This window comes from Megalobrama amblycephala, linkage group LG5, assembly GCF_018812025.1.
Source record: "Megalobrama amblycephala isolate DHTTF-2021 linkage group LG5, ASM1881202v1, whole genome shotgun sequence".
Lineage (NCBI taxonomy): Eukaryota > Metazoa > Chordata > Actinopteri > Cypriniformes > Xenocyprididae > Megalobrama > Megalobrama amblycephala.
The window spans coordinates 20,309,927-20,325,740 of record NC_063048.1 but is presented as its reverse complement, the minus strand read 5'-3'; the positions used below and the strand labels follow the sequence as shown (position 1 = coordinate 20,325,740).

At 36.0% G+C, this 15,814-nt stretch overlaps 1 protein-coding gene across 2 annotated transcripts in view; it reads left to right on the top strand.

Moving 5' to 3' along the window:
* ttbk1b (tau tubulin kinase 1b) overlaps positions 1–10,581 on the top strand; it is a 32,994-nt gene extending 22,413 nt beyond the window's left edge. For both annotated transcript variants that reach the window (XM_048191122.1, XM_048191121.1), the window contains 2 exons: positions 5,268–6,577; positions 8,284–10,581. In XM_048191122.1, coding sequence (XP_048047079.1) covers positions 5,268–6,577; positions 8,284–8,713 — 1,740 coding nt within the window. In that variant the 3' untranslated portion in view covers positions 8,714–10,581. The remainder of the gene's footprint in view (positions 1–5,267; positions 6,578–8,283) is intronic.
* The last annotated feature ends 5,233 nt before the right edge of the window (positions 10,582–15,814 follow it).

Below are 15,814 nucleotides of genomic sequence, written 5' to 3'. Positions count from 1 at the left end.
TGCAGTTGGTTTGATGACCCCTTTCTTCTTATTTTCCTCTGAGGTGCTTGGCCCCCTAATTGCTGCTTGCAGCTATATTTTACTTTTTCTGTTATGAACTTGTTTTGTCTAAAAGTGGAGTTAAATGCAGCTCAGGTTTATAAACTCAAGCATACAGCCGTACAAAATCCTCCCAAACATTTTTAGGTGAATGGCCATGGTTTAAAAAATTATATGCTTAACAAATGAATGTGGGTTTGGTGTGTGTTTACATACTTTTGGTCATGTAGATTAATTGTGATATCACATTTGTCTTCCATATTAGCTATAAAAAGATATTTAAAGATAATTATTTTATGTCAGTATTACAGAAACATATGCATATTGCTTTCAGAGCGATATTAGGTTCTATGTGAACTTAAGCAGTGCTTATCTGAGGGCAAGAAAGACATAAACACAACATCCTCTATGTTAAGACATTTGACTAATAGTGAGTTGAGAAATTAATAAAGTTCTGGAATAGAGATACAGTAAATATATTATTATATATCAAAGTGCAATAGAGCTCAAGGCAATAGGAGCGTAAAAGAAAGTCTGAGCCTCTTTCTTTGGGTTTTGTCACACATGCATTAGCAGTTTGATGCACATATGCAGATATTTGAACTTGACTATAATTTATCATTCAGCAAATGAATGTTGCCATTATTGTACCTGGCCCTAGACTTGACATTCTACATTAGTGTTTATGTTTAAAATAATAATAATAGTCACATTAATCAATGCATAAATAAGCTTTTGAATGCAGAAGTGCAGTGTAGGTGTCATAGAAATTAGATCACACATTGTGTTGTAATCAGGCTCGATGCAATAAACTGACATTTTTTACATACATACATATTATTATAGTCTTAATGTTTTGAATTAGCCCTTATTTTAATATTTTCTGTTTTTATTTAAATTTTAAGTTTTAGTAATTTTATGTATTTTCATTTTTTTAAGTATTTCTATTCAACTTTATTTTTTATTTCCATTTTAGTTTTTTATTACTTCAACTTAAACATTTATTTCTATTAGTTATCATTATTTCTAATTTGAATAGTTTTAATTTTAGTTAACATTAAAACACTAGCTCTGACTGGCTGATTGTGTCACATTTTCACAGACATACACGTTGGTTGTGCCTGGTTAGGACACGGTGTTAGATACTTCCTATGAAAAATAAAGTAGCATTAACACATTATTGAACTCATCGCTTTATCTGTATTGTAAAGTCCTCCAGCCTCAGTTTAGTTGAGATATATACATATCTGTTGGGAGGAACTCAAAAGATTGATTGTTTGTCAGTGTATTAATGTTTCACTTGAATTTCTTGCTGTAGAAATGCTATATGACTCAATGCTGGATATCGATGCATATGCGAATCATCTTCTTTTGCCTTGCTGGGCCAACTGCAACAAACACTGAGTGGTGAAAAAACACATGAATGAAGATACCATTCATTATCTATGTAATATTGGAACTCTGTTTTCATAGCAGTTGGCTCCCATCTGTGCTGCTTTGCTTTGGGTGTTTTAATGCAATTTACCCCAACCGCTGTTTATCTGGAATCACCAATGTACTGTAATGTGTATGTTCAGAAGAGTTTGTAGTCTGAATTGTGTGAGACAGCTGATCCAAATGTCTTCCTAACGGAAAAGATGAGCACAGACTGAATGACTGTACGTATGTACACAAAAGCCTCAGCTGTAAATGAACTGAATAGTTAGCAAATGGATTTCTGCATCCCAAAGATTTTTAATTAATGAGGGCATGCCACAGTTTAAAAGTTTGGGGTTGGTGATATGTTCAAATGTTTTTGAAAGAAGTCAAGGTCTGCATTTATTGATCAAAAATACAGTAAAAACAGTAATATTGTGAAATTATTAACTGTTTTTTATTATATTGTAAAATGTAATTTATTCATATGATGACATGCCGAATTTTCAGCAGCCATTACACAGTGTCACATGATCCATCAAAAATTATTCTAATATGCCGATTTGGTGCTCAAGAAACTCTTATTATTATGAATGTTGAAAAGAGCTGTGCTGCCTAATATTTTTGTGGAAACCGTAATACATTTTTTCAGGAATTTTTGAAGAATAAAAAGTTCAAAAGAACAGCATTTATTTAAAATTGAAATATTTTGTAACATTATAAATGTCTTTACTGTCACTTTTGATCAATTAATGCATCATTTCTGAATAAAAATATTAACTGACCACACTGACCACAAACTTTTGAAAGGCAGTGTTTATATACATTTTATCAGATTTAATCTTGACATGACAAATATCTTTTTATTGGTATTTAAATTCTGTAAATTTCTGATGAAGAAAATAATTGCCCAGAAAATGTCGTTTCCACACTGTTAAAAATTTAAAGAGTACTGGTTTTCACAATGTGAGATAACATATAGTTTGAGGAAGGTTAGAGGAAGTTTCACAGATTTCTTCTCTGCTTTACTGAGAGACTGTAAATAATGTTGTCTGTTACTTCTGAATCTTAGTGGTGTTACATGTCATACCATGTTTTATGCTAAATTCATTATTCACTCAAGCCAAATGTCTTTTCATTGCAGTCCTGCTTCATGCCATTCAACATTCATGACCTCTCACATTCTCTGTCTCTAACTGGGTCAAAATATGAGCTTGTCAGAACTCCCCAGAGACGACCCTTGAGCTCTGAGCAGTGTCCAACAGTGTTTAGCAACGACTATTTGTATAGAAAAAAAAACGTTAAAATGTATTCTTTTATCTATTTAATAACATATTGAGAAAAGTCTAAAACCGTTTAGATAGCTTCTCACAGATCAGTATTGTTATGAATCAATTTTAAGGAATTTTCTGAGTCAAAATTTTTATCATACGCTGGACTTTTTATTGCTGATAAATGTTAGTCATCATCAGCTAATCCCAGACCTGCTTATAGAAGCATTACATGTGTGAATCAGGGTCAAACTTCAACAGCAAGAGTCTTTCACGAAATAGCTAGTGCAATAAAGGCAATAGGGACTGTATAGTAGACTTGTAATATGTACAAGCATGTATTTTAGGCTTTTGTAAAACCGTAACTCTTTGGACAGCTGAACATGCTGCTGTACTAACACATTCCTCTGTTTCATTGGCTCTGTGTGTATCCATCGCTGTACATACTGTTGGCTGAGCACTGTCTTTGAGTCTACACTTGAAATCACAAATGGGCTAAATCATTTGAAAAAAAAAAATTACACTGTAAAATGGACTTTTGTGCCTTTTTAACCATGTATGTTATTCAAAAAAGACAATCCTGCAAAGCTTGTATACAACCAAATCACAAGTAAATAATCTGATTGATTGAGTGAGTGGTCTCTTCTCTCACAATGTGAAACAAATTTTTTTTTGGTTTTTACATTCCGTAGTCTTATTTTACAGCCAAAAAACTATATATATATATATATATATATATATATATATATATATATACACACACATACATACATGCATATACATTGTGTATATATATAAAATGTCATTCAAAATGTTTAAGCTTTTTTTTTTTAAAGAAATTTAATTCTTTTATTCAACAAGGGTGTATTAATTTCATCAAAAGTTAAATTTTTGAATGATTAAATGATGGTGATTTAGTTAATATATATAATATATATAATATAAGTTAATATATAATAAATAATTAAGGTTAATTATTATATATTCTAATAACTGATTATATATATATATATATACAGTACAGTCCAAAAGTTTGGAACCACTAAGATTTTTAATGTTTTTAAAAGAAGTTTCGTCTGCTCACCAAGGCTACATTTATTTAATTAAAAATACAGTAAAAAACAGTAATATTGTGAAATATTATTACAATTTAAAATAACTGTGTACTATTTAAATATATTTGACAAAGTAATTTATTCCTGTGATCAAAGCTGAATTTTCAGCATTGTTACTCCAGTCTTCAGTGTCACATGATCCTTCAGAAATCATTCTAATATGCTGATCTGCTGCTCAAGAAACATTTAATGTGTACAATTGTACAAAATATTTGTGTACAATATTTTTTTTCAGGATTATTTGATGAATAGAAAGTTCAAAAGAACAGTGTTTATCTGAAATCTAATCTTTTGTAACATTATAAATGTCTTTACTGCCACTTTTGATTGATTTAATGCATCCTTGCTGAATAAAAGTATTCATTTCTTTAATTTCTTTAAAAAAAAAAAAAAAAAAAAAAATTCTTACTGACCCCAAACTTTTGAACGGTAGTGTATAATGCTACAGAAGCTTTGTATTTCAGATAAATGCTGTTCTTTTGAACTTTCTATTCATCAAGGAATCCTGAAAAAAAAAAGTACACAACTGTTTTCAACATTGATAATAATCATAAATGTTTATTGAGCAGCAAATCAGCATATTAGAATGATTTCTGAAGGATCATGTGACACTGAAGACTGGAGTAACGATGCTGAAAATTCAGCTTTGATCACAGGAATAAATTACTTTGTCAAATATATTTAAATAGTACACAGTTATTTTAAATTGTAATAATATTTCACAATATTACTGTTTTTTACTGTATTTTTAATTAAATAAATGTAGCCTTGGTGAGCAGACGAAACTTCTTTTAAAAACATTAAAAATCTTAGTGGTTCCAAACTTTTGGACTGTACTGTATATATAGATAGATACTACCATATATATATATATATATATATATATATATATATATATATATATATATATATATATATACTACCATACCAGCTTGATAAGACTTTTTTGGCGGGAACAAAATTTTTTACATTTATTCAGCAATAATGCATTAAATTAATTAAAAGTTGTATATGAAATTGCAGCATTTAATTGATCAAAACATTTATAGTGTTACAAAATGTTTGTTTTTCAAATACTAATACTTATTTGAACAATTCATCAAAGAAACTTGAAAAAAAAAAAGTTAGCACAAAAATAGTTACGCAGCACAATGGTTTTCATCATAAATCATAAAAAGAAATGTTTCCTCAACACCCAATCAGCATATTAGAATGAAAATTTTAGTAAATTTACAATTCAGTTAATTTCACCATTTGACAATGGTGTTAAAACTGTATTCTTTTAAAAAACCCAGACTGTGCATGATGGGAACAGGTATTAATGTAAACGTTTACTGAAAACCTAACCACAACTTTATCACAACTTCTCCAGCTCTTTTATAATTACTTTACTAATTTCTTTTCTCTTTTTCTTGCATTGCTACAGGAGATCGCAGTGGCTGAACCTTCACCGGCTTCCTCTCAGACGCGTATGAAGCGAGTCGACTTTGTGTCTGGTGTGTTGATGTTTGACGATCTGAGAGAGGAGGGTGCAAAGACTGGAGGTTCTGGCAGTGACGGAAGCCCTCGCAGTAGTGAGGGAAGCCCAGAGGGTGCTGCGTCTACCCTACTCGCACCTGCCCACCGGGACCACGACCAGGAAGAGGGCTCACGCACGCTGGTGCTCGTGTCCGCTGGTAACGGGCAGGTATCACCTGGAGACGGGCAGGGAACGCTGGCCGCATTGACACCGCAGGGAGAGCGACCCGTGCCGGATGAATCCGAACCCGGGACTCTCTCCTCTGTTATTAAGTCCGAGCCCAGGCCTATCGTCATGACATCTGCAGCCGTAATCACCAGCGGTTCTTGCTCACCGCCGTTCACCAAGGTGGAACGCACTTTCATCCATATTGCTGAGACGTCACATCTCAATGTCATGACAGCCAGACACCGGCCACCTGGAATGGATGAGCTGATATCTAATGAGCGTGAAGAGACTGCTGCAGAGAAAGAGGAGAGGGAAGTGGTCAGTGAACGAGAGCAAAAGGAGAGCAAAAGTGAAAGCATTACAATGGAAAGGGAAGGGGATGAGAGGAAAAAGGAAAAAAGTGAAGTTGAGAATGGCAGACAGGCTGAAGAAAAAGCAGAGACTGTGTTTTTAGCTGAGCCACATGATACAGCTATTGAGGAAGAAGTCTCAAGAGAAACCAAAATGGAAGGTGGACCAGAAGGTGTTGTGCCAGAAGTAGACCTGCAAAGGGAACAGGAGCAGGAAGAGTGTCCATCTCTCACTCCTGAACAAAACAGAGATGCAGAGGTGGAGGATGAGAAGGACATGTCTCCACCAGAGGTGGAGTCCCCCACTAGAAAGCCACTCCCACAGAGGCGGAGCCGTATTCCTGTGCTTATGTCGGAAGAGGAAACGGGCTCAGACAAGTCATCACAGACGAGTCAGGAGCAGTTTCAGCGAACTCGCAAAAGCCGACAACATCAGCTGGCCCGCCTTGTTTTGGAGCGTAAACAAACACACCTGATTCGTTCTCGCTCCGCCTCCTCACACTCCCCGACACTCTCCACCACTGCATCTGAGGATGAAACCCACCAGTCAGACGACTCTGTGAGAGGAGAGAGAGGAGCAGACGGAAGAATTAAGAGCAGAATCCCTCGGCCAGTCACACCCATCAGCGGGTCTTCTGACCAACTGGGAGACACGACCGCCCCGCAAACCCAGAGATCCGTGTCTTTCATTCAATACAGGTTGGTGGAACAGAACTGCAATTTAGAAGTGATTCATTTGAATCTATACTACCAGTTAAATGTTTGGGCACACTTGACTGAATTTAAGTTTCTTATGATCTTAAAAGCCTTTCCATCTAAAGGCCTATGAATATGTGTTTATGATATATGTATTTATATATCAGTCAGAGCCGATAGCCTTGTGGGCAGTGCAGTTTGATTCCTATCTTTTGGTCCACTATACTATATAATAAAGGCAAAAATGGCAAAAAATAAATCTTTTATAAATTAAATAAATATATATGTAAGAAAATTATGTATATTTGTTTTTGCTTGTGGGTTTTTAAGCCAGACCCTTTATTGTCAGTACATAATTCCCTTCCCTTTTTTTCCAATTATTTGTGAGTAGGTGTGTCCTAACTTTTGACCATTACTGTACATTTCTGGTAGTGTACATTATTTTGTAAACTGGGGTCAAGGAGGTCACATCAGAGTGTTATAAAAAATAAATACATGTATACCAAAATGTATGATTAATATATAACTAAATACGTATTAGCTATAGTTTTATGTTTCTCTCCAGGTTTAACAGTACTCTCTAATTGTGGGTTATAGTAACTTACAGAAAGACATATTATACACACATATAAACTGTAAAAAAAAAAACATACTGTACATAAATATATCCAAAATATATACACTACCAGTCAAAAGTTTGGAAACATTACTATTTTTAATGTTTTTGAACAAAGTCTCTTATGCTCATTAAGGCTGCATTTATTTCATAATAAATACAGAAAAAACAATAATATTGTGAAATATTATTACAATTTAAAATTATGGTTTTCTATTTTAATATACTTTAAAATATAATTTATTTCTGTGATCAAAGCTGAATTTTCAGCATCATTGTGCTGCTTAATATTATTTTATAACCTGTGATACTTTTTCAGGATTCTGTGATGAATAAAAAGTTAAAAAATATCAGCATATATTTAAAATAGAAATCTTTTGTAACAATATACACTACCGTTCAAAATTGTGGGGTCAGTAATTTTTTTTCTTTCTTTTTTTTTTGAAAGAAATTAATACTTTTATTCAGCACGGATGTGTTAAATTGATAAAAAGTAATAGTAAAGATTTATATTGTTAGAAAAAATTTATATTTTGATTAAATGCTGTTCTTTTTAACCATTTATTCATCAATGAATCCTGAAAAAAAGTATCACAGGTTCCAAAAAAATATTAAGCAACACAACTGCTTTCAACATTGATAATAACCGAGTATCAAACCAGCATATTACAATGATTTCTGAAGGATCATGTGACACTGAAGACTGGAGTAATGATGCTGAAAATTCAGCTTTGCATCACAGGAATAAATTGTATTTTCAAGTATATTAAAATAGAAAACCATAATTTTAAATTGTAATAATATTTCACAATATTATTGTTTTTTCTGTATTTATTATGAAATAAATGCAGCCCTAATGAGGGCATTAAAATAGTAATGTTTCCAAACTTTTGACTGGTAGTGTAGGTGCCTTTATATTTTAGGACAGGTCCCTCGCAAGATCATCATTACCTTTGAATGTCCGTTTATAAAATATGTTTTCTTTCTTGCCATTTCTAATGTGAACGGTAAAACTGTGTATACTGAACCTCAGATTTTGCTTATCTTATAATACCTCTGAGTGATATGACTCATTCTTTCCTCTCTCCAACAGAACCAACAGTTTTGTCAATCCCAGGATTCAAAAGTCTGCAAGTCTGCACACAAATATCCATCAGCAGCCGCCTAAACCTCAGCTCCGCTCCTCTAAAACACTTCCACCCCGTCCTCCGACTTCAGGCCCCTCCCACTCGCAGGGAAGTCGGACCGCCACACGTACCATTACTCGTACTTTAACTCTTAATGCCACCCGAAGCATTAGCACCTCCCCTCGGGGCCACGCCTCCTCTCGCACCGACAGCCCCTCGCCTCAGCGCATTCGCCGACAGCCTGCATCCAGTGAAACGCAGCCCAGACCTCCTTGCCCGCCTCAGTCCAAATCCAAACCTCAGGACTCCACCCCCAAAAAGAGCAAAACCCACGCATCAACCTCATCGCAAAAAGCAAAGAAAGATCCGCCAGAGTCAAAGACTAAAAAGAGATAATTCTAATGCTTTGAAGGACTTGATTCCTCCAGATGATCTTCACCCTCAGCATTATCATCATCATCATCACCACAATCATCAGTGTTGGACTGTACCTCGCATGACACACAAGAGACTGGATGGACATGTTTGTTATTCAGCCAAGTGACTGCAGCAGCTACTTAAATACCTCTGAGGAGGAGAACCTCTGACATTTATACACACAGTGCGTGTACAAAACTGTGTGCGGGCGAGTTGTCATTAATGAAGTGTGTTGGACAGATGAGCACACCTCATATGCCTTAAACCTGCAAAGGAAATAATTGCTGCCATCACAACAAAGCTTCCACAGGCTCTATCCTCCTAATGCCACTGTCATGTTCATTAATACAACCAATCACATTGTACAAGTTAGAATGGGGTTTTACTGCAGCTTTAAAGCTTTTAAATACATTACGGTACATGTCATTTGTTTGAATTGAATATCACTTCCCAAACCGTTTTTTGACTAACATTACATTATCGGAATCTGGAAAAAGATAGCTTTATTTAAACTTACAAAAACCTAAAATGTATCAAAAGTCCCAAATGTACTGATTACTCAACTAGTTGGTGTTTGGGACAGCCTTTTATATCAACTACTGCTGCCAATTAATGTGTGCTAAAATTTGTATTTATCTCAAACATATTAATAATAATAAGAGTCATGTGCACCTAAACTTGGTGGTTCTGTGCAGAACATGCTGACAAAAATGTGATATGGTACATAAATCTGGATTTAATACCTAAATTTAATATCTACACAGAACTAAGATGACTAACGTTGCTGCTACAGTTTGATGTCAATCATATAATCATCTTGGCCCTGCCCACTGTCTGTGTTTCTCTCTCTGATTGGGTCAATCCATCCGTGACACTCGTCTGCTAAATTTATTTATAACCGGATCCCGGATCAGCGGTATGCATTTGAAAATGCTCGTCCGCTTCTGTTTATTGTCTTTTGCAAAACTGTAGATAATGTAAGCAGTACTTTTGAAAAACAAATTTATATTTTTGTTCCAAAAAACAAAAGATTAATGGATGAAAGTAGGACTAACTTAGTTGCATTTTTCTCAGTCTCAGACTGAAAATGCACCATTCTGATCTGTATGCAACTTTTACAGTTCAAAGAACACTGGAGGAAGCTGAATGAAGGTCAGAGAGAACATTAAAGCTTCTCAAAAATCAGACACACCAAGGAGAATTAAGCAGCAGGAACCAATAATGTGTGTCGAAGCAGCATGTCTGGGGTTTGTACTCTAAGATGTTATTTTTATGCAGTACTGCTACTCCTGAGCGTCCACAGCATGTGTTCAAAGGTCGGTAATCTGACATAGAATTGAAATGACTAAGGTGCTATAAGAGTTTTTCATCATGCCTGCTCTAGTTATTGGTGTTTTTTCCCCGTACTGTGCTTGGAATAAAACCCAAATATCCATGAAGATTGTCAAATCAACAGAAGAGAAAAATGTCCTTAGAGCACACTAGCCAGTGTTATTTGTGAGTTATCTTAAAGGGAGTGCTTCATTTACACCACGACCACTGGAAAACCATTGCATGCTGTTGTTTGGATGAAATAAAAGGAAAATACTTTCTGCTGTATGTTCCAGAACGTTCCATCTGCAGAGAACTCTCTTAGCTCTTAATACAGACGAGATACGAGGAAAGACATCTCCTCGTGATTGGGCATCTCTCTTCAGTGTGTCGCTTTGAGAGAATTTGCATGAATGTGTTTCATGAATCATGATTGACTAACTTATACTAAGGAGCAACTTTTCTGAGTTATACAATTAAAAATGATTACAAATTATCAATGATGCCATTCAATAAACGCAAGATCCTTCACTGTTTCGGTTGATGGTCTTGTATCTTTATTTCCAGAAAAGAATAGTGGATGTAGTGGATGAATAGGGAATCTGCACGTCCTGGCTGTTGTGAAAGTGAGAGTGAATTGAATATCATCTACATAAGAATGAAGCAATAAGAGAGAAGCTGGAACACTGTGTAATCAGATCATCTTAGATCTTAGTGTCCTTCAGAATAGTTCAGGGATTGCTGGTTCAAGTTCAAGATGTTTCTGTTACGCCCCTTAGGGAAGTGACCTTACTCAGGGGTGTTCCAACAGCCTAAATGATGCGCTGTGGATGTGGTCCTGTGCCCCAAAACGTGCCTCGCAAAACTGCAGTTTGGGCTCTGGCCACAGGGTGGCACGTATTCGACGGCTTCAGAATAGGTGGCATGTGGGTGTCCACGGAAAGCCTAAGTGTCCCCTGGTGACATACGCCCCCCCCAACGGTTACCCGCCCCGAAGCTCCCATTGGACGGAGGGGCGAGCCATTCACGAAGGGCCTATTTGTCCCCTTCCAGTCTAAATGACGGCAAAGCTTGCCGAGGGGCGGGGTCGACCTGGGCACGTCCTCCTGTACACGTACGTCCCTGTATTTGTCCCCTTCCAGCCTATTTTGCTGGGTGGGCGAGGAGCTATCCACAAACAGCCTATCTGTCCCCTTCCAGCCTAAATGATGCCAAAGCCCCCCTGAGGGTGCGGGATCAACACGGGCATGCCCCCTGCCCAGCCTACAGGACCCTTTCAAATAAGTTACAGCCGGGACTCCCAGATGTAACTTATCCGACAGGGCCGCTGTATGCAGTCCGTGGACAGCCCATTTCAAGGCTAATAATGCAAAATTAATGGCTGTAATGTACATCAGTGTGTTAAATTCTGTTTCCTGTGCGATGTACAGTATGTTTTGCCTCATAAAACTACTGTAATTATGAAATATATACTGTCCATGGACAGCCTACAGCCTGCTGGCCAGGGTGACAGTCACTGTCCACGAAGTGCCTATGTGTCCCCTTTTAGCCTATTTTGCGTGTGATGTCCACGAACAGCCTATCTGTCCCCTTGCAGCCTAAATGACATCTACGATCGTCTAATCCGACGGCAAAATATACAGCTGTCGAAATCTGTTTCCCCCCCCCCACCCATATGATGACAGATGTTAATACAGTGACTTAAAAGATGCTGATTCTATCCTGTGTGTGGATGGACTTTAACCAGTATCACTTTAAATGTTAATTTTTTGCCTTTTTGCCATTTATTGTGATATGAAATATGTTGACAGGAAGCACTTTTACATTTAAAAAATAATAGATATGACATACATGTATTTTTGATTGTACTTTACTTGTTGTTCAAATTACAATTCCATACAATAAGTACATCAGTAATTAAAAATTCATTATAGAGTAAATTTAAGTTATATTGCCCTTCTAACTATTACACACAAACTCAATCACAAAAAAAAAACAATATTCATGGAGATGATGTTTAATCATCATACCACACATTGAATGTTTGCTTTTTTTCTTTAATGCAACCCTCCTTAACTTTTGCTCTCTTAACACAAGCTTCAGATTTCTTTATATCTTATATACATAACACGTCAACCAACATTTTGCTTTTTCTGTTTATTTTTAACCTGATTTCCAATACCCTTTCCGCCATCTCATATTTGGCACTATAGGCAGTGATGTTACCTCCTTTGGAAATCTTTGGAATTCAACAGCAAATATATACAGCTGTTGAAATGGGGCATGGGGAACTTTTTATCCCTTTTTGCACCAAACCCATCTGGTGGGTTTGCTGCCAAAAAGCTTTTTTTTTTTTGTTTCATCTGACCATAGAACCAGGTCCCTTTTGAAATTCCAGCGGTGTCTGACAACTGAATATGCTGGAGATTGTTTCTGGATGAGAGCAGAGGATTTTTCTTGAAACCCTCCTGAATAACTTGTGCTGATGTAGGTGCTGTTTTATAATTTTTTTAGGCTTTCTGAGACTCAAGACTCAACTAATCTCTGCAATTCTCCAGCTGTGATCCTTCGAGAGTCTTTGGCCTCTCAAACTTTTCTCCTCACCGCGCATTAGGAAGATTTAGACACATGTCCTTTTCCAAGAAGATTTGTAACATTTTAGTTGATTGGAACTTCTTAATTATTGCCCTGATGGTAGAATTGGGGATTTTCAATGCGTTAGCTTTTTTCTTATAGCCACTTTCTATTTTGTGAAGCTCAACAATCTTTTGCTGCACATCAGAACTGGACAATTTCATGCTCCTAGTCACCCTGGTGTGCTAAAAAAAATGTAAATATGAATGGGAATATACTTTAGAGATATTTTACTCATAAGAATTTCTAGGGGTGCCAATAATTGTGGCCAACATGTAATGGAGAAAAACATTTATTTTAGGGTTGTCAAAATTCATACATGAAAGGGTTAATTAACCACAATTAATTTTGTGATTTCAGAAATTTCAAGAACTATATGTTTAAAAAAATATTGAGGTGGAAAATTTTAAAATCTAATTTTTGTATATATTTATAGTTAAGATACTATGTTGGCCTCATGCGGCCATGAGAGAAAAAACATAACACCCAGACATACTGAACATGCTTTTTAAGATTTTATTTGTTTAAAGTTGGTACAAAATGGTAGATCAGAAACATTCTCAGCACTTGTCTTATGCATTCTGATTTTTCAGAACACAGGGACACACTAACTCTCTTACACACACACACACACACACACACACACACTAAGATCAAGCAGACCGGTTAGACCAAAGTGACTAAAGACGTGTCAAAGAACACAAACAAATAAACAGAAAATGAAAAGGAAAAAAAGCCCTTTACACGCCGTCTCTACAGAGACAAACGAGCGATTAAACAGTCAAATGTGTCTAACAAATCTAGTGCGTTTGTTTAATACTTGAAAAAACACAAAGGAGGAGATGGAGAATTATTTTGCTAATGAAGCATCCTCATATTTGAGGGAAAAAAGAGGTGCACAGGTGAAGGGCTAATATGTCTGTGGCGGGATCAAGCTTCATAGTCACTCATAGCACTTTGAGCAGAGTGTGGTTTAGATCTCCCCACACGCAACAGACCCCAGATCAGCTGTCTGGATCTGAAATACTTCATGAACACAAGCCCTGGTGGTCAGGATGGAGGAAACTCCCTGAGGTGAAAACTGCACCAGTATGCCGTGTCTGAGTGCTGTTCAGAACAGCAGGAACTGAACAATCTCTGGAAGCCGAGCCTGAACTCCTCTGGCGGAGAATCCACTTCACACAGTCCTGAGATTCTCAACCCTTCAGACTCAACGAATGCTCTCCAGATTCTTACACGTAACACAGTACAGCACATTTAACATTCACTCAGTACATACGACAGCACGTAAAATCAAAGTCAAAAACGTCATTACACAAATTCAAATATATTAGCGTACTTAGACACACATATACATACACATAAAGGGTTCTTTCTTTGAGGGGACCTAAAATTAGCTGAAAGGATAATAGAAGAAAAAAAAGATCATTCCGAAATCTATAACTTTCTTTCTTCCATAGAATAAAAAAAAGATGTTTAGAAGAATGTCACAGCTGCTCTTTTCCACCGAATGAAAGTGTATGGGGAACAAGGGTTGTCATGACAGCTTTGTAAGGAATAGATTGACATATAAGTTATTAACTGAAAAACATCACTATCTGCTTCTATTGTATGGAAAAGAGAAGCTTAGGCTGTTATATGCATCTCCTTTGTGTTCCAGAGTAAGAAAGTCATACTGTATGGGTTTTTTAAAAAATATTACCATTCAAATGTTTGGGGTTAATACTTTTTAATATTTCTTAAAGTCTCTTATGCATTTATTGATCAAAAATACAGTAAAAACAATAATACGCTAATATTGTTTTCCGTTTTAGTATATTATTTTATCATGTAACTTATTCCTGTGATAGTGTAGCTACTTTTCAGCATCATTACTCCAGTCTTCAGTGTCACATGATCCTTCAGAAATCATTCTAATATGCTGATTTGGTGCTCAAAAACATTGCTTAGAATTATCAATTTGAAAAAAGTATTAATTTATTTATATCTTACCAACCCCAAAACTTTGAATGGTAGTTTAAGCATGAACTAATTCTTTAGTTCCTTGCACATTTGGGGAGCGTCATTCATTTTAGAAATAATAAAAATTGTAATATCCATTTTAAACTGAACAAGGAGCAAACGAACTTTAATCAAGTTCCCAGTAGCTGTTGGTACAAAACAAATTACATCTCAGTATGACCAGAGTAGAAAAGCAAATAAGAAACGTTAAAAAAAAAAGTTAGTGCTGCTTTTTGCACAAAGGATGGAAATTATTTCCCAATGTTCCCAAAAATATCCAAACAAGGGTGGGACTAAACTTATCTACACAGAAAAGGCTCAAAGAGAAAACAGGGACCTTTACGAACACTTAAGCATAACACATTTTTGCGAACACTCGTTGACGAACGCATAGTCGCTGACAGGTCATGTAGTTTTGGCCTGTGCTTAAAGGGAGGTGAAGGTTTTTTAGGCCTCTGGAGCTTTCTAGAGTTCAGCAAAAACATTTCTCTGAACATGACCTCATTGGTTCACTCACACAATCATATGTAGCCTATATAAACGAAGAACAAATGAGAGAAAATCTGAATGCTAGCGAAGGCTACAAGTGGAAGAGACTTACAATAAAGAACAAAAAACAGCTACATAGAACTTAACTCCCCAAAAACACACCTATAAATTTTTTTATCTCTGATAAACATTGATAGTGTATAAATAAAAACGTTAAGTATTTTTTTAAGTTAGACATATATGGAAAATGGTTATCTGTAATCTAAATGTAGTTGCTTTGTGAAATGCTTTGAGTTTCTGAATGAACGGAGTACAGATAGACCCATCTGTGAGCTCATCATAAACATACACGGAAGGAGTATTGCCTCTCTAATGCTGAATATTACCGTTAGCAAATAAACACTGTACACGCCACCATCTGTAATGGCCACGCCCACCACTTCAAATGACGAACAGAGCCACCCAATCAGAATGCTTAAACGTGGGTGTGCATGTGCTCTGCTGTTCTGAAGAGGTCGATTCCTTTTTATTTTTTTGCTTTTATCATCATTTTATTTGAAAATATATATTTTTGTTTATCTCTGTATTCGAAAAAGCAGTATAAAGGTCACTTACAAACCAGAAAGGGAAGGAAAAAAAACAGTC